Below are 20,232 nucleotides of genomic sequence, written 5' to 3'. Positions count from 1 at the left end.
ACATGCACTTAGCCTCAAGGGAAGGCAAGAGGAAACCTCCTCTGAACAAACCTTACCAAGAAAACTCTATGATATATAGGTTCACCTTAAAGGTAAGGTAAAGGTAGTCCCTTGACTTGAATGTCTAGTCATAACCGACTGTAGAGGCTGGTGCTCAACTCTGTTACTAAGTCAAAGTGCCAGCATTGTCCGAAGACAATCCAATGGTCATGTGGCCAGCATGATGGCACCGAATGCTGTTACCTTCCCACTGATGTGGTACCTATTTATCTACTTGCATTTGTATGCTTTTGAACTGCTAGGCTGGCAGAAGCCGGGACTAGTGAGGGGAGCTCACCCCATCATGCAGCATCCATGCCTCGAACTTCCAACCTTGCAATCAACAGAGTCAGCATCTTACCACTTGAGCCATTGCATCCCAGGTTCATCTTAGAGTTGCCATAAGTTGGAAATGAAGGCACACAACGACCTCCCCCCTCCCCCCGCAACAGCCTTTTCCCGTGTGAAGTCAAAGGCTTTCATGGCCAGCATCCATAGATTTTTTTGGGTTTTTCAGGCTATGTGGCCATGTTCTGGAAGAGTTTATTCCTGGTGTTTCGCCAGCATCTTCAGAGATGCCAGCCACAGATGCAGGCAAAACATTGGGAATAAACTCTTCTAGAACATGGCCACGTAGCCCAAAAAACTCAGAAAAATATATAGTCTTTTCCAGGTTTGGTTGGAGCTGCTGGCCAGGTGGAAAAGGGAAGACACTTGCTTTCCCATCCAGCCTCCAGACCTGGAAGGCACCCTTTCCTACCAATGCAGCCTCCTTTGAGATATCACCCAACTTGGTCCACGCTCCCCACACACCCCTAATGATGCCCCAATGGAAGATCCAGGTTGAAGTTCCTACTTGGCCATGAAAAATGGTGGATCACCTAAGGCAGAAAGACAGTCCCTCAACCTAGCCTATCTTATGAGGCTGCTGTACAGGTGATGCTAACATGTATTGGAGCAGAACACATTCCAAAAAGGTGGCAAGTAGCTTCACAAAATGAGATGGTGTTTGGAAACCAAGGAGGAGGAAAAAGTGGGAGCGCAATAGCAGAATCCCATTGATCTAATACATATTCAGGGGAGGTAATTAAACTAATCGGTGAGATGCAGCTGGCAAAGGAAATCCTCATCTTTGAGTATTAGCCAAAAGTCAGAGAAGCTTCAAAGCCACCCTGAGCATTGCTACAGAACTACATTATATTCGGTAGAAGATAAGTTCTGGAAGTGCATTGTCCAGAAAAGCAGCAACTGTAATATATATATATATATATATATATTCTTTTGACAGCTTAATCTGTAGCATTTGACAGAAGCTTATAGTTCTGCATTTTTTACTGGAGAGTCACACACCAACATGGAGAGGTGTAAGGCTCTTTTGCCAATTGTGCGATGGGTCTTTCCAGTTACTGGGCAGCTTCGCTACAACAAAGACCCACATTCTTAGGGTTGTAATGGGTCCGAAGTCTACTTTAAAAAGTATAATAACCCTCCCTTGCTCTTTCTTTGTGGACTCCCACAAACAGCCCGGAAATATAGCTGATCTTTCCAGATGGATTTGAATATGTCTACCGAGCAGCAGCTCACAATTGCAACGTCTCTTCCGTTCATAGTGTTGCCTTGTACTGATGAAATCAAAGGATGCTTTCAGCCAAGCTGGCAGGATTGCCGCTACACTTACCCGTTTATGGGAAACCATCCCTTTGACAGAAAGAGTTACTTGTGCCTTTGAACTGACAAATTCATGAATAAAGGCTCCTTGGAATCAATCGGCTGAAACCCCATGATTAAAAGGATTTCAGTATGGCGTTTGCTTACTTTATGCAGCAAGGTTGAGCCATCAAGAGGCTTCTGTTTGCTTTGCATGGGAGAAACATCTTCAAAGGAGGAAAGGAAAGGAAGGTACACTAGACTTAATGTGGGAATTCAGCATTTTTTTGGAGGGGAGGGGGGTGGACACCAGCATGGAATTATAAACAACATCTTGTTTCAGTTTGGACATTGCTTTTTGAGGTTCCTGTGTTCATCATATTTCTATGTGTAAAACCACAGGAAAGATCTCTCGGTCAGCAATGATGCAAAATTGTAGGGACTGATTAGTTCAGAGAATGTCTTACTGTTAATGAAACTCCAAGTCATATTTCATTACGGTGCATCTACACCATAGAAATAATGGATTTTGACACCACTTTAAGGTGCATGGCTCCATCCCACAGCATCCTGTGATTTGTAGTTTGATGAGGCACCAACACTCTTTGGCAGAGAAGTGTCTATTGTGGACTCCTAGTCTTCCACAGTTGCCCACTCCTGCTTTAAGCCTTGTTATATTTTCATCTTGCTCCTTAATGACCCATTTTGGCCACAGTTCGGTCTGTACCCAAAAGCGGACACCACTATTAGAGAGAGTGATGAACGTTTCCCCCCATTTCTGTGCTTTTGCCCCTTAAATTGCTTTCTCCAGAATGCAACAATGAATCCCATTTCATGCCACTTCAGAGCTGGCTGATTTATTTATTAATTAACGAAAGCACGAACGAATGAATGCAAACGTTAGATAAAAGACTTAAAAGACTACGTCACGGCCGGCCGCTGTGCCAGCTTGCATGGTGCTGGTTCACTGGGCCTTCCAGTTGACTGGCATTTAATTAGTAACCTTCTGTTTTCACAACACTGGGCTGCCCCCATTAAAAAGACCCTTCCAACATTTTATTAACGCTTCTTTCTTCTCCTCTTTCTTTGGTGTTGTGTCACTGGGAAACTCTAATTAAATGTAGGGTTCTACTTGCTGCAAACCTTCAGAATTCATCAGTTTAGTGGGTGGGTGATAATCCAAGCACACCATTTCACAAACAATGTACAATGAAGGTAAGTGCGGATGGACTTCCAAGGTAAACAGTGCGCCCACATCATATGCGGGCAGACTTTACGCGGCTTTCAGCATATGCTGAAAGCTGCACCGGAAAGAAGGGGTGGTGTGTCCCATAGGGAGTAATGGGGTGCGTGCCTGTGGTGCATGCATGCTGCCACACCGCCATGCCTCCGTGTGCATGAGCCCCATTCATTTAAATGGGGCTTGAGCATGCGCGGAATTTGCTTTAAGCAGGGGAGTCCGCAGTGGATCCCCTGTGTAAAGCAAGAGCAAGCTGTATGTTCACCTTATTTTTGAAAGAAGGGGACACAAAGGCAACCTAGGGCAAAGTTATGGAGAATCCAAGCTCGGCATACCACTTCTCCATCCAGCCATCACAAATTACCAATGTGACAATGAAATCCAGACTGTCAACAAGCACAAGTTATACTGGCAAGGCTGTTTTGTTGTTGCTGTTGTTAACTGCCTTTGAATCAATTCTGAATCCTGGTGACCCTATGGATGAAACATCTCCAAGACCCTCTGTCCTTCAGTGCTCTTCTTAGGTCCTGCAAATTCATACCCACAACCTTCCTTATAGAATCTATCCATCTAGTATGTAGTCTTCCTCTCTTTCTACTTCCTTCCATCTTTCCTAGCATTATTGTTTCCCCCTCCCCCAGTGTATACCTTCTCCATACTTTTGGGAAGTGAGGACAAAAAGGCACCCCAGTCTCCCTGATCTGGAATACTAAAATCCAAAATACTCCAAAACCCAAACTGTTTTCATGGGTGGCCAACACAATGACACCTTCACTTTCTGATGGCTCAATGTATATGGAGCAATGGATGCAAAATATAGGAAAAGAGATTGCACTTAAACATCAGGAAGGACTTCCTGACAGTAAGAGCTGTTGAAGATGTTCCTTCAGAGGAGTCTCCTCCTTTGGAGGCTGTTTTTAAACAGAGGCTATATAGCTATGTGTTGGAGGTGCATGGATTGTGTCTTGATGGCCCTTGTGGTCTCTTCCTACTCTATGATTCTATGATTTTATAAAAAGCTATGGAGAATCCAAGGTCCGGATGTGACCCCTCCATCCAGTCATCACAAATTACCAATGTGACAATGAAATCCAGACTTAGTTTTCTGTGGGTTTTTCAAGTTATGTGGCCACGTTCTAGAAGAGTTTGTTCCTGATGTTTTCCAGCCATCTCTGAAGATGCCAGCCACAGATGCTGGCGAAATGTCAGGAACAAACTCTTCTAGAACATGGCCATATAGCCTGAAAAAAACACAAAATGCTATGGATGCTGGCCATGAAATCCTTCGACTTCATATTGGAAATCCAGACTGCCAACAAGCACAGGTTAGTCTGGCAATGCTTCAAAATATCATCCTACAACTCGCTCAAATACAAGCTTCAGAAAATCCCATGAACCCATGTTTCCAGTATGAACATGAGAGGTCAGACACCAACTATGTTCTCTCCAGATCAGCATACAGCCAAAGTAAGTACAAAGAATATCAAAACGTCCACCAACTCTGCGTTCCCCTCCACTACCATACCATTTCCTTTTATATCTGCCATACCTTGCTCCCTCTGTTGATCTTTTTGCTCCATAGACACAAGAGCCGAGAAATGCGCTTGATCGTAGGCAAGGACAAGCGGCGAACAATGGCATCGGTTCGGCATGACTTCCAGAGGCAAGTAAATCCCACCAAATGGAATCGGGGCAAAAGCTGTCAAGAGAAACCAAGTTTTTAGAAATAAAGTGTAAAACTAGGGATAAACAGACTAAAAAACTGGTTACAGGTCGAGTCTCTCTGATCCGGAATTCAGAAATACACCAAAACCCAAAACTTAGATAGCAATGCCTTTGCTTTCTCATAGTTCAAGATAATACAAACTTTGCTCCATGCACAAAATTATTAGAAAGATTGCATGAAATTACCTTCAGGCTCTGTGTATAAGGTGTATAATGAAACATAAATGGATTTTGTGGTTAGACTTGGCTTCCATCTCCAAGATAAGCGATTTACAGGTATTCTGGATTTTGGATTTCTGAGTAATGGATACTTAACCTGTACAGAATTCCAGATAAGGAAGACTCAACTTGGAAAAGTATTCTGGATTTTTGAATAAGGGAGACATTCTGTACAGATATTTGGGATTTCAGCATTCTAGATAAGAGAGACTCAACCTGTATAGTATTTTGGAATTCCAAATAAAGGAGACTCAATCTATATAGGTATTTTGGATTTCAGAATTCTGGATAAGAGAGAATCAACCCGTACAAGTACTTTGGAAATCCGGATAATGGAGACTCAACTTGTATAGTATGGATTTTGAAATTCCTGTGTAGTATTTTGGAATTCCAATTAAAGGAGACTCAACCTGTAAAGTATTTTGGATTTCAGAATTCCAGATAATAGATACCCAACCTGTATAGCATTTTGGATTTTGTCATTCCAGATAAGGGAGACCCAACCTGTACAGGTATTTGGAATTTTGGGATTCTGGACACTCAACCTGTATAGGTTATTGAATTTTGGAATTCCAGATAAGAGATACTCAACTTTAGAGGTATTTTGGATTCTGTAATTTCAGATAAGAGACACTCGAGCCATATACAACTTCCATTTACTGGAATTTGCTCATTCTACTTTGTCTGAAGTTCTGGACAAGGCGGAAGGGAGAAGTGTTGCGGCATGCTTGCCACTACAACCACTGGAAGGCTTCTTTGCAAGGAAAAAGGAATGCTTCTTTCTTTTAAGAACTGGAGATATGAGCCACCAGGACCAAAACTATACAGCTTGCAATGAAATCTCTATAGAAGAGACATTAATGGTGTGCATTAAACAGAGGCTGGATAGCCATCTGTCAATGGGGATGCTTTGACTGAGATTTCCTGCATGGCAAGGGGTTGGACTGGATGGCCCTTGCGGTCTCTTCCAACTCTACGATTCTATGATTCTATGTTTGCTATTATGAGCAAATGTATCATTTGAGATGGCATAATTAATAACACATGCCAAAACAAAAGCACTCACCTTCACCTCCGGAGTCCCGTAACATCGTATCTGCTACCACAACAATTGGCCGCCTTAATATATGCGCTAGAACAAAAACATGGAATTCCTCTAGGCTCTCATACACGGGATCTTCAGAATTTTCAACTCTGGAAAACCAAGAATAAAGGCATACAGTCCTTTACTGAAGCTTTTTGCCCCTCTCCTTTCATTTACTTCCTACCCATGATTAATTTATGATGATGTCTCACACACAAGGCATATATGCAAAAGTATGCAACACCTTTACACCTCAACTCAAAAATCCAGAAGAGGGGAGAAACACCCTCATTTTATCCCTAAAAGCAAATGTGTGTGTGTGTGTGTATAAAATAGTTTCCAGAAGATGCAAACACAGGATAGATAAATGTTGAGCTTGGCAATGTACAACAGAGAACGAAACAAATGCAGAGTGCATTGGTGGAGGAAGGCACCAATGAGCAAAACTGGACATTTCTCCATGTACATGTATTTCAAAGTTAAATATGACTGTTTCCTGAAGAGAATGGATTTATCTATTTTGGATTTTGGAATACCTGCAATGAAACATAATACTAGTGAGACTACGGAAGGTGTGGATTCCCTCGATTTCACAGATCCTTGCATTTCTCTCCAGCCGTGTCTCTCCCCATTCTTGTAAATACAGTACAGCTACTTCCTATGCCACTTTTGTTGTTGCTCGGAAAGGTTTGGATTTTGATGTACAGCCACCCCTCCTTTTACGTGGGGAATCCGTTCCAGACCCCCTCGTGAAAACAGATTTTCAATGGCAAACCTCGTCTGAACAAAACCTGCCAAGAAAACCCCATGATAGGTTTGCCTTGGGGTCTCCATAAGTCGAAAACGACTTGAAGGCATGCAGCAACAAGAAGAAGGTAGAAGGGTAATTCTTGTCTGGAATAAAAGTAGTTGAGGAATAATGTGGGTTTTTAAAGCATTTCTGCACCTCATCTAAATAATATAGCTAAGCAAACTAGTCACAGCAAAATACAACCTCCTCTCATCCTTTTCACCCTTCATATAGCATCCCAGAGATAATGTGGTTCCTCATATTCCATTTGGCCACCACCACCACCGCCACCACCGCTATCTTCATCCAACACTTGTCCAAGAGATGCTTCCTACAGATTCTATGTCCTCTTAACTAAACCTAAGAGACTTGGTGGAGGAGAGGTACCTCTCCTCTTTCTGGTGCATGGCAATCCCTATTAAGGAGGACTGAGTTGCACTCTGACAGCCGTGGCGTTATATATTTCAAATATGTATTAGTCTCACGTCTGCTTGTCTGTGTGCGTTCACCCTCATTTTCGGAGAAGCAAAGCTGTCAAAAGGGACTCCTTTTAAAGACTGAAATATTTTGGCAAATACCTAACTCTAATTGGAATATACCAAGCAGTGCAAAAACCAAAAATAAGCATGAGTTTTGTGCGGTATGTACTGTCTCAGGACAGAATGAGGTTGAGACAACGGCTGAACAAGACCTGAATACAGAAGCAGTTGTAGATTGAGGCATCCTTTGACAAGGAAAACACCCCACAAACAGCATTTGGAGACAACAGCAGAAACAAAAACAAAACCGGCACAAGGCCTTATTGGTTTTTAATGGGCGACATGCATATGTAGTAAAGGGGTTGCTTTTATTAATGGTTGCTTTTCAATGGATGTGCAATGGAGAGATGGAGCAGGATAGAAATCTTAATTTAAAAAATGAATTAGATACATAGATAAATACAACTGCCTTGACATACATATCATGGATTCTTTATGCACAGATTCAGCCACCCATGGCTTGAAAACACAGTCAGCCCTTCTTATACACTGATTTTTTATATATGGATTCAAGCATCTACGGTTTGAAAATGTTCAAAAAAAGTATGAATTTCAAATATCAACCCTTGATTTTCCACTTTTTATAAGGGACCCCATTTTGCTATGTCATTATATTTGATGGGACTTGAGCATCCATGTATTTTGTTATCCATGGGGGATTCTGGAACTAAACCCCAGTGTATAACAAAGGTCCACTGTATTCCAAAAAAGTTATACATTCCAAAAAGCAAGCCTTGATTTTGCCATTTTGTATAAGGAACACCATTTTACCATGTCACTGTATTAAATGGGGCTTGAGCATTCACAGATTTTGGTATCCATGGGGTCTTGAAACCAAACACCAGCGGATACCAAGGGCCCACTGTAAATACATCTACAGTGATGGCCCAAAATTAATATTAATATGAGGGACAAAATGTTCCTCTGTTCTTTTTCGACCTTTTCCAAGTTACCCATAATTTTAAAACCATTAGTCACATTTTTATGGAAGAACTGAGATCTTTTCAGTATACTAGACCAGGCTTACCATTCACCACCAACAAAAATACACTCTTTTTATTCCAGACAAATTTCTATATGCAGTATTGAGCTAATAAACTATAAGTAGGCAGCTAAAGGGAAACAGGGCAAGGCACTCCACTTACCCGCCACCCGTGCCTCCGTTTTTGCTGAAATGGGTGCGCGGTTCGCTTGAAGCCAACTTTAGCAGTTCGTTCCATTCTCGCTCCCATTCTTCTTCTGTATAAACTAACCCCGACTAGGAGACAAAAATAAAATCCATTTTGAGAAACAAGGAGGCAAACACATGAGATCTAGTGGTCTGAGCGTTGCACTACGACTCTAGAGATCAGGGTTGAAATTGCTGCTCAACCATGGAAACTCATGACCTTGGATGAGTCTCACACTCTCAGCCCCTGAAAAACCCATGATAGGTTTATCTTAGGCTCAGTGTAAGTTGGAAACGATTCGAAGGCAACAACAATAACAACAACAAATACAACTCATACCATACAGAAGAGGTTCACTTTGATTTATATCTCACTCATAGTCCAGGATTTGCATCTTAGGTCCAAAATATACTGTAGAGGTAATCCAGTTTGAGACCGCTTTAACTGCCCTGGTTCAATGCTAGGAAATTCTGGGAACTGTAGTTTTGGGAGACATTGAGCTTTCTCTGTCAGACAGCTCTAGTGCCACAAATAAATGACAATTCCCAGGATTCCCTAGCACTGAGCCAGGGCAGTTAAAGCGGTCTGAAACTGGATTACTTCCGCAGTGTGTTTTGGCCCTTAGTCATAGTACAGGACTCAAACTAGTACAGTCGGTCCTCCTTATCCATGGATTCTTTATCCATGGATTCAAGCATCCACAGTTTGAAAATATTCAAAAAAGTATAAATTCCAAATAGCAAACCTTGATTTTGCCATTTTATACAAGGGACACCATTTTGGTACGTATTGTATTTAATGAGACGTGATCATCCATGGATTTTGTTATACCCTGGGGGTCCTGGAACTAAACTCCAATGGATAAGGGCCCACTGTACACCACACTGGTTCTCATACCAATATACAATGGGAAATCAATACTTAGATAAAGAAAATATTAGATGAAAAATAGCAAGATTTGGCCTGCTCTGGAAGTGACATTTAATCTCCCAGACATATAGGGTTGGATCAGACTATGCAGGACTGTGGGGAAAGTACACTGCAGGTATTGAGGCATTTTTCATCCTCTACTCTTTCAGTATGGCATAGTGGTTTGAACATTGGACTACAACTCCAGAGACCAGAGTTTGATTCCCATCTTGGCCATGAAACCCGCTGAGCGACTCTGGCCAAGTCACACTTTTTCAGCCTTAGAGGAAGGCAATGGCAAACCTCCTTTGAACAAATCATGCCACGAAAACCCCATGATAGGTTTGCCTTGAGGTCGTTGTAAGTCAGAAATGACTTGAAAGCACACAATACACACATATGCACTTTCAAGTGTGCCAGGTAAGAGTCCCTTGGCACTTATGCCAATTCCACCACAACATCATTGTGAAGAAATTCTAAATCAAGCCTTGAGCAAATGACTCCTCTCTTTGTGCCATACAAACCTCCTTATTCTGCTGCGTCTGTTGCCACCTCCACCGTCTCTTCAGCGCTTCCCTTTCGGCGCCACTTCTCATCATGGTGTAGAGCGCTTTCCGTAATACAAGGTCCCTGTCGTGAAAGCCCCACATTCCTACGAAAAATGCAGACGAAAACACAGCAAACATTGCAGATCAAATACCAAACAAAGGAGGAAAGCCACCAAAATGCATGATGAGGAATTGAAAAAAACAGCCGCACAATATAAATCATTAGCCTGGTTTCCCTAATTGCTGCTAAACTTCCTTTCACTCTGATAAAACTTGTGGGATAAATATGGCCAAGATTAAATAGGTTAATGAGGAGCAACGCTGGATTCAAAGGAAGCTTAAGAGGCCCTCTTAAAAAGTAACCAGAGAGTTGAGTCGTCTGGTGCAAAATACGTTTGACTCCAGCTTTGCTAGGAGGAAACCAAACGCTCTGATTTGAGCCTTAGAAATCCGGAGTTTGGCTGGCAGGCCTTGAACCGCTAATGATCACTAGGAGCTCTTCAGAGGCTTTCAGATATAATGAGCCAAGGACCTAAGGGCTTCTAGTCTCCCACAACGGAGGGATGAGCATCCTTTGGAATCGGTGCTCTTCATTAAATCACCAGAATTGACAATATTTGATTCCTGGGGGGGGGGGATAACCAAACATAGGGTTACAAGCCCTGTCTGCATGAGCCAAATAAAACATACTTCCTCTGTCCTCTTGGTGGGGACTCCAGATGATGAAGCGTCCAACCCGAGTTCTGATGCGAACAGTTTGGATGACATCTGTCTCAGTGGTTGAATGCCAGTCCTGCAGCTACAAGGTTGTGAGTTTAATCCCAGAGGGCTCCAAGGTCCACTCAGCCTTGCATCCTTTTATAGGTTGGTAAAATGAGACCCCAGCTTGTTGAGTGCAATTGGCTTACAAATTGTAAACCATTTGCAGTGGTTCTCAACCTCTGGTCCTCCAGATTTTTTTTGACTTCATCTCCCATTATTCCCCTGCTATAAATATTTGCATGACTTCCTACACCCCCATACCTAGGACATGGATATGTATCTTTCATATGTTGTTGTTGTTGTTTACTTCTTCCTTAGCATTCATGACATTCACTCCTTCCTATATAGTTACAAGGGTGAACAGCAATTTCATACTTCAAACCTGAAAAAGCTACTAGTATTGTTTTCCCTCCTTCTATTTCAAGAAACTGAATAAATGGATCCCAGTCTTTCAAAACTTTGTCTGATGGATTCCCCCCCCCCCCCCCCCCCCCCCCTGGATAGTGTTTTTTTTATTTTTTGCTAATCTTAGAATTTTTAATATCCATTCTTCTTTAGATTGTATTGCTGAGCATTTCCATTTACTAGAGTACAGTCCTTGGGGCCATCAATATCATATAGCGCATGACCTTATAAGAAGAAACAGTGGATTATAAATATACAGATTAAAACAGACAGTTGTGCTAGTATTATCTCAGGAGGCCTACCTAGAGAAGCAGCGTGTAACAAACAGTTTCCGTCACCCGTTGTTGCCAATGGTAGTAGCCGCTTACAACTAGTACATACTGTAGACCACCAGTTAAGACGACCTGAACAAAAACATACAAAAGCTTAAATATTATGGAAGACAAAGTCAACAGAAAATATCGGAAAATACTTTTATATATGATTACTGTGGCAAGAATGGTATTTGCTGCACAATGGAGAGATTCAGAGATGCCCTCAATAGACGACTGCCTTTTGAAAGCACTGGATATAATGGAAATGGACAGACTGACCGTGCATTTAAAAGGCAAGACAATTACAAAGGGGGGAGATATATGGGAACCGCTTCCCGATCTATAACAGAGTATTCAAACCATCTTTGTTTCTGATGCAAGCACCCTAATGCAAGAGTAGACTACCACCCAATACAACAATATTATAAAAACCAGCCAAAGCCTTGCATCTTCAGTACTTACTCACCGGCTTGTTCCAGCGCAATCATGGTTGCTTGCTCAATCAAATCCCTTTCAATGAAGCTCCTAAAATCTTCACTGTAAACACTAAGGTCAGGGAGCTGGAATGTGTAGATGGGCATCTCCAAAGGGAAGTGTTCATTGTTGCATTCGCTGGCCACATGGGAACGCGCCAGGGAGACTATTGCGGAGCTGGCATGAGAAATCCCTCTAGAAAGCCTCTTTTCTACAGAGTAGCAAAAGAAAAGACGGACAAAGTCAACTCAACAACGCAGTCTTAAAATATCTTTTCTTGCTGTTAGGGTTGCATGCCTTCAAGTCGCTTCCAACTTATGGTGACCCATAGGATTTCTGGGGCTGAGAGTATGCAACCCACCCAGAGTCGTAGTCCAACATTCAGTGGTTGTTTGTTGTCATTGTGTGCCTTCAAGTCATTTCTGACTTATGGTGACCCTAAGATCAAACTATCATGGAGTTTTCTTGGGAAGGTTTGTTCAGAGGAGGGTTGCCATTGCCTTTTCCTGGGGGTGAGAGAGTGTGACTTTCCCAAAGTCACCCAGAGCATTTCATCGCCAAGCTTAGAATCGAACCCTGGTCTCCAGAGTCACAGATAAAGAGAGCTATTATAACTATCAATGGCCTCGTTCTCACTTACAAATAAATCGGTTTGCCATCCGAATTGATGGATCGATTCGACAGAGGTACGTGGTTCACACTACAATTGCCCCAATTGCATTTTTTCCTTGTAAAAATAATCCACTTGTGGTTCACGTTCACGAATGAATCAGTTCAAAATGGCCCTGCTCCAGCCAGCCGAAGGACAAATTTAAATCAATTCTGATCCTCATCTGGTTCACACTTGTGCGGAATCAATTTATTCAAAAATCAGTGTCAAAAAGCGGGTTAAATGGGTCTAGTGCATGGCCCCCCTCTCCGAATTCAGTTCAAGTGTGAACCAGGGTCATTTAAACTGGTTCAAACCGATTTGTGATCCGGTTTAAAAGATAGTAGGAATGAGGCCAATGTAGAGAAATTAAAGTTTTTGCCATGTGCCTTCAAGTCTCTTCTGACTTATGGCGTCCCTAAGATGACCTTTTCATGGAGGTGTGCCATTGCCTTTCCCTGAGGCTGATTTTCTTGGAGGTGTGCCATTGCCTTTCCCTAAGGCTGAGAGGATGTGACTTTCCCAAGGTCAATCAGTGGGTTTTATGGCCAAGCTGGGAATCAAACCCTGGTCTCCAGAGTCGTAGTCCAGCATTCAAACCATCTCACTGAACTCAATGGGGGTTTACCGCCTTGTAAGCATCCTTAGGAGGAATGCTTACAGTGCCATGCTCAACCTACTTTTCTGAGATGGAGACAGTTATCTCTTTGCTCATCGCTTCCACATTCCTGCTTCCAATATAAGAAGAATTAGTTTGCCACCTCTAGATACGTCTCCCTCTCAAGCGCAGCACTTGAAATCCTAGGGAAATGTCCCTATACACCTGTCCCCTGGAACGTTGCTAGGTTTCTATTTTTATGTAACGCGGTAAAAGAGGAGTTCTTTGGAGAAATGGCTTCAGAGAGCTCCTACAACATCCCTGCAGAAATGGGGACCAGCAGATCGTGAAATCTCTGTAATAATTATCCCAACTTCCTCAACCGATCAAATAAAAATTCATCAGAGAACCACCCCCTGGCAGCATGACAAAACATCAAAAAGACCAAGGTTGGCTTTAATCTCCAAATAGTTGAGACAGAAGAAATCATGAAGCTCAGATCTAAAGACAGGTTCTGGCATTTATTTTTTTCCTTTCCTTTTCTGGCCAAGTTTAACGTCTACAGAAATAAGGATTGCAAAAAACAAAACAGAAACGCACCCTGCCTTGTAGGCAGCCAAATGCTTCATTCTCGGAGCCTGTTTCTTTCTAAAAGGCCATATGAAAGCCTATGGCATAAAAACAGTCTAGCATCATCTGATTTTATGCTATGTTGTCTAGAGACACTGGAATACCCCTGGGCCTATGATTTGCAAGTCCTTCTGATTCAGAAGCATGAATAAATGCAAAACAGGCAGGGAAGTGTGCTTAGAGCATACCAGCCAGCGGAGGAGCCTCTTGTTGCTGCTGCTGTTGTGTGACTTCAAGTCATTACTGATGTCTACACTGCAGAAGTAATCCAGTTTGACACCTCTTTAAGTGCCATGGCTCGATGCTATGGAATTTAGGGAAGTGTAGCTTGTTGTGGCACCAAAGCTCTCTGAAAGAGAAGGCTCAGTGTCTCACAGAACTACAGCTCTCACAATCCCATAGCATTGAGCCATGGCAGTTAAAGTGGTGTTAGACTGGATTGTTTTTGCAGTGTGGATGCAGCCATAGTGACCCTAAGGTGAGCCTTGTGAGTATACTAAATTTGCTTGGAGAGAAACTGATTATATCAGCATTGTGTATGCTCTTAATACATGTAGCTCTGCCATTACAACCTGATAAGTAAATATAGCTGGCCCTCTGTTTTTGTGGGGGATTCGTTCTGATCCCTCCCCCATGAAAGTGGAGGCTTGCACATATTCAAGTCTCATAGGCTTGATGGGGCGTGCCCCAGTGTGCGTGGCCAGGTGTGTGTGCCAGGTGCGTGTGCCATAGGAAGTAGTGGAGGTCACTCCTCTGCAGATATTGAAGGGTGCGGATCTGAGATCCATGAGTGAGGAGGGGAGACTTTATACTCATCTTCCAATCTGGTGTAAGGACTCGGTTTCAGCACATGGGTTTGAGGGTGAAACTGCTGCATAACTCAAACAAATCAAAACAAATCTGTCTCTTGGGTTTTTGCACTGGAGGTGTAGGCCCAGGGTTATCCAGTAGGTTTCCATGACTGAGCAGGGATTCGAACCCTGACCTACAGAATCACAGTCCAATGCTCAAACCACGACACCACACAGCTATAATAAAAGCCTACCTCTGCACCTATCAGAGCTCCAAACCTGAAGTGCCTTACCTTGCGCAATGTCATCCTGCCTTTGGAGAGATGGACGCTCACCCTTGTTCACCTGTTGGGAAGGCTCTCTTTCTTGCTGTGGTTTGGGATACTTTCCTTCATTGAACACTTGGGGAAGGTTGGCCGTATGGACCTGCCTAAGCTGCTCATAATCGTTCAGAGCAGCCGTCAAATCCCAGTTTTTGCCTGAAAGGAGACCAAGGAAGAGAAGCGTCAGCATGCAACTTCCACAGGCACGCTTCACAGATTTGTATCAGACAATGGGAGGTAGTGTATAGACTCCATCACTAACCTCAGGACAGTGGTCCTTGGATAAAAAATTACTGCAAAGGATGATTAGAAAGAGAAAGGGTGGAACTAGGATATATCCACAACCTCCAATCTATCCATAGTGGGTTGTACAGAGACAATAGCTTCCTAGCACACTACATTTATTAAAACACTGGTTAACATCCCAGGTTCATAGGGACACTCTTGGCTAGTTTATCGCATCACCTTTCTGGTTTCCAGCTTCTCCTACCACATCCCAAACCTTCATCCGCTATTCATATTTAAATCTAGAAATTTGAGTCCAAAAGTTTACCCAAATAAATCTGGGCTGACTTATCCACAGGTCAGTATACATACTGTGCATTAACTCTTATCAAAAAAAATGAAGGCTCTCCTTCTCTGTTTACGTCGGTGAGTCCTCAACTCTGGTCCTCCAAGTATTTGGACTTGAGCAGCCAGAAGCCTCAGCCATCTTGGCCAATGATCTGTGATTCTGGGAGCCATAGTCCAAAACATCTGGAAGGCCAGAATTTGGGAATCACTGTTCTACATGGTAGCAATTTAGAAGGGAAAAACACAAAGAAGAAAATGCTCTGAAAAGTTACCACTCTACTGCTTTATTGCTAGAAAGAACAGTACTATAACCAGAATTTAGTCTTGGGAGGCACTGGCGTTGGCGTTCTCCTTTGAAACCCTTTCATCCCCAGCAAGGAGAAGTGGTTCTCTTTATTGTGTAGACCCAGAGGGGTTATGGGCCTGTAGATTCCCACATTTGTGACTTTGCAATCCCCGGTGAGAGTGGGTGGGTGGCTGGCAAGGGGAAGGAGCCTTTGGGTTGGACTTGAAACAAAATTTGTCTCACAACTGAGCATGAGCGCCTTTCACTTCGCTCGCCACATTTCCTGTGTAAACGTTGCAGGGTTCATGGGTGCAATCTCTCAGAATCAGCAGCGGCATTGGAGAGATTAGCAGGGATCCTTTTTGGTTTTTTCATTCTTGTACACAGGAAGAAGTTGACAGAATTGGTTTAAAAATATCCGGAAACCCAAACCTTGGCAACCAGTTTTATTGCTGAAAGGGTGACGGTGGGGAAAAGAATGTGGCAGCACCTTTAAGACTAGCCGGTTTTAAAATTTTTGCATGAGCTTTCATGGATATAATCCCACTAGCACCCTTAAGACTAGCTGGTTTTTATGTTTGTGAGAGCTTTTCACTGAGAGAACCTTTCAGACTAACTGGTTTTTAACTTTGCATGAGCTTTTCTGGATATAAACTCAGTAGCACCATTAAGACTAACTGGTTTTTATTTCTGCATGAACTTTCGTGTATTTAACTGATAGCCCCCTTAAGACTAACTGGTTTTTATTTTTGCACAAGCTTTTGTGGATATAAACCACTATTACCTTTAAGACTGATTTTTATTTTTGCATGACCTTTTGTGGATATTATACTTTTCAGACTGGTTTTTATTCTTGCATGAGCTTTCATGGATATAAACCCACTTGTACCTTTAAGACTAACTGTTTTTTATTTTTGCATGAGCTTTTGTAGCTATAAACCCACTATTACCTTTAAGACTGATTTTATTTTTGCAAGACCTTTCAAGGATATGAACCCACTTGTACCTTTAAGACTAACTGGGTTTTTATTTTTGCATGAGCTTTTCTGGATTTAAACCCAGTAGCACTTTTAAGGCTAACGTGTTTTTATTTTTGCATGAGCTTTAATGAATACAAACCCACTTGTACCTTTAAGACGAACTGGTGTTTATTTTTGCATGAACTTTCATGTATATAACTGATAGCACCCTTAACACTATCTGATCTTTATGTTTGCACGATCTTTTGTGTATTTAACTGATAGCACCTTAAAGACTAACTGGTTTTTACTTCTGCATGAGCTTTTGTGGATATAAACCCACTATTGTATTACTTTAAAACCGATTTTTATTTTTGCATGAGCTTTCATGGATCTAAAACTACTTGCAACTTTAACACTAACTGGTTTTTATTTTAAAGGAGCTTTTGGGGATATAAACCCACTAGCAACCTTTAAGACTAACTGGTTTTTATGTTTGCATGAGCTTTCATGGATATAAAACCACTTCGTGGATTTATATCCACGAAAGCTCATGCAAAAATAAACACTAGTTAGTTTTAAAGGCGCTGCAACATTCCTTCCAGCTTCTCCTCCTTTGTTAGCCAGAGACTAACATGGCTGCTTCTCTGAAAATTGCTGAAAGTGGTCACTCCAAATAAAATGTCATCTCACTTTTTGCTCCTACGCATGGAATAGTAATATTGTTAATAGCAAGAACACCACGGTTTGATTTTTTAACATAGCAAAAATGCTAGCCAAAGAACTAAAGCGGGATTGTTAATGGGTAAACCAGAACATTCAAGCTAGGAATTACATGAGATGAAGCTACCTCTGCCAAAGAAAGCATTCAGATAATGACATATGAGTAATTCTTGGCTCTGGAATCAGAGGATGATTATTAGTTTTCATCTAAGCAGAATGCCTCTAATTTTATTCGGCTGAACTGGGACATCATTTGCACCAGAAGGATGAAAGTGTTGAACAATCTTTGAAAGGACAGTTAGAAATTGCTCGAATCCTTCAATATGTGTTCTTGTGAGGCAATCCACAAGACCTGTTTAGGGACTGACATTTCTTTTAAATGGCACTCTCTCAAAAACTAGCTGACGTCAATAATTAAGTCGCTTCTTCAAGCCCTCGAGATTGAAATGCTCATTTCCATTGGGATCCAGAACCATCTCTTAACCCTAGATAACAACACCCACTCTATCCGTTTTAATTTTTAGAACACAATCACAACCTTTTGTTAAAAAATACAATGAAGCACAGTGACACACGTTCTCCGATATGAATCGGATATGACACAAGGCTACACAAAATGGCGGTCCTAGGAATGATTTGCATCCTGGAGCCACCGTCTAGTGGTCCCTGAAAAGTTTCCAGGAAAGAAAGAAAGGAAATTATAGCCACTGGGCATAAATATGGCACCGTTCCTGGAAAAAATAATTTCTAGTCCCTCACATCAGATGGCCTGAGAAACACTGTACTACCCAACTTGGCACAAACAACCTTGAGATGTGAGAATGCATTGCATGGGCCTTCTAAAAACAATCTGTCTTTTGGTCATATAATGCATAATCCTTTCACCTTTCCACTCATGCTTTCACTTGACTATCTTTAGATAGAATTTAATTTGACATTAACCAAATGACTGTGAAAATATGCCACAATCAACTACAGTTCCCAGAATTCCACTGCACTGAGTTATGGCAGTTAAAGTGGTGTCAAACCAGATTATTTCTGCAGTGCAGATGCAGCCTAACACTTGAGTTTGTTTGCTAGCTGGAGTAAATATGTGTTGTCACTTGGCTGTGGGTACTGCATTTTAAATATAGGAATCAAACTAAGGATGAGGCCTTAGTTACTAATTCAGTATACAGAGGGCCCTTGGGCTTTGGTTGCAGGATCAGCCATGGATACCAAAATCCTTGTATGTTCAGGTCCCATTATATACAAAGATGGTCCTTGTATAAAATTAGCAAAACCAAGGCTTGCTTTTTGGAATGTATGTCTCTTTTGAATATTTTAAAGCCATGGACGGTTGTATCCGTGGATGAAGAATCCATGGCATACGGAGGGCTGACTGCACATCAGCCATGGATCGGGTATGATTGTACGTCTTGAATGTGTGCTCCTTGGAGATAATGAAAAAAAAAATGGATTTGGCCAGGTTTAACCAATGCTGAGTCAGTGTACCCAACTGTGTTCATTTGGTTCCGTTGTGGTTTACAGAAGTGCGTGGCAAATTGTACCTACTCCGATGAAGCAATGCATCAAGCTGGAGGTGGGTGATAATTATTCCAAGGAGCAGGTGGCAGTAGAAGTTCTCATGCAGATGGTTTAGCACAAAAAAGAACAAGCGTGTCTCTCATCGATGCAGGAAAGAAAAATGTGCTCTACAATGCTAGTGATGTTTTCATTGTATCTGTTAAGATCTGATTTCTTTCACAACACCCAAAGGATTATACCAATCAAGAACATAAAAACTGTACCAAAGTTTTACTCTCTTTTGTCCTAATACGGATCTTAGTCTTAGGTGTTCACCAACAGCACCGCCTTATTCCAAGCTGTATTTTGGTGCATAATCACTCCAGAACATTATCGCTGACGCTGTACCAAGTGTATAAGCACACTGGCAAATAGCAAGAAATGAGGCTCCTTCGCTTTATTATTACATAGAATCATAGAGTTGGAAGGGACCCCAAGGACCATCCAATACAACCCCATTCTGTCATGCAATAAGATACCATCAAAGCACTCCAAATAGATGATTGTGAGAATTACTAGCCTCTGTTCAAAAACCTCCAAAAAAGGATATTCCATTGTTCCCTGAGATAGTCTATTCTACTCTGAAACAACTCTTGCCATCAGAAAATTCATCCTAATGTTTTGGTGGAATCTCTTTTCCTGTAGTTTGAATTTATTGCTTTGGGTCTGATTCTCTGGAACATCAGAAAAAAAGCTTGCTCCATCCTCAATATGACATCCCTTCCAACACTTAAACAGGGCTATCGTATCACCTCTTAACCTTCTCTTCTCCAAGCTAAACATACCCAGCTCCCTATATCTCTCTTCATAGGGCTTGGTGATTTCCAGATCCTTCACCATTTTAGTCACCCTCCTCTGACCAGGCTCCAGATACTCAACTTCCTTTTTGAATTGTGGTCCCCAGAACTGGACACAAGGTGTCTCTATTCCAGGTGAAGCCTAGCCAAAGCAGAATAGAGTGGGACTATTACTTCCCTTAATCTAGACATTTTACTGCTATTGCTGCAGTCTAGAATTGCATTGGCTTTCTTAGCTGCCACAACATCACACTGCTGGCTCATGTTCTGAAGGGAATATGGCACAACTTTAAGACTAACTGGTTTTTTATTTCTGCATGAGCTTTCATGGATATGAACCCAATAGCAATTTTAAGACAAATAGCCTTGACAGACCGGCCATTAAGGTCGGCATCGGGGTGGAGTGGGTGATGCACACCCCGACTCTGCCCCACGCCCCACCACATGGTGGGCTGCATCACAGCGCTCCTCTG

The 20,232-nt window shown here is 42.1% G+C and overlaps 1 protein-coding gene across 4 annotated transcripts in view; it reads right to left on the bottom strand.

Annotated features, from left to right (window-relative positions):
- Positions 1-20,232, bottom strand: part of OTUD7A (OTU deubiquitinase 7A) — a 69,628-nt gene that overhangs the window by 10,098 nt on the left and 39,298 nt on the right. For 2 of the 4 annotated variants that reach the window (XM_042476989.1, XM_042476990.1), the window contains exons 4-10: positions 14,826-15,011; positions 11,857-12,075; positions 11,379-11,480; positions 9,886-10,013; positions 8,429-8,541; positions 5,937-6,064; positions 4,476-4,625 (exon numbers count right to left, since the gene is read on the bottom strand). In XM_042476989.1, coding sequence (XP_042332923.1) covers positions 4,476-4,625; positions 5,937-6,064; positions 8,429-8,541; positions 9,886-10,013; positions 11,379-11,480; positions 11,857-12,075; positions 14,826-15,011 — 1,026 coding nt within the window. Of the gene's footprint in view, positions 1-4,475; positions 4,626-5,936; positions 6,065-8,428; positions 8,542-9,885; positions 10,014-11,378; positions 11,481-11,856; positions 12,076-14,825; positions 15,012-15,957; positions 16,014-18,895; positions 18,937-20,232 lie in introns of those variants that run through there. The other 2 variants (XM_042476992.1, XM_042476991.1) reach the window with 2 other exon arrangements.

This window comes from Sceloporus undulatus, chromosome 6 (genome assembly GCF_019175285.1).
Source record: "Sceloporus undulatus isolate JIND9_A2432 ecotype Alabama chromosome 6, SceUnd_v1.1, whole genome shotgun sequence".
Classification (NCBI taxonomy): Eukaryota; Metazoa; Chordata; class Lepidosauria; order Squamata; family Phrynosomatidae; genus Sceloporus; species Sceloporus undulatus.
The sequence above is the reverse complement of the archived record's forward strand: the minus strand, read 5'-3'. Positions and strand labels throughout refer to the sequence as shown.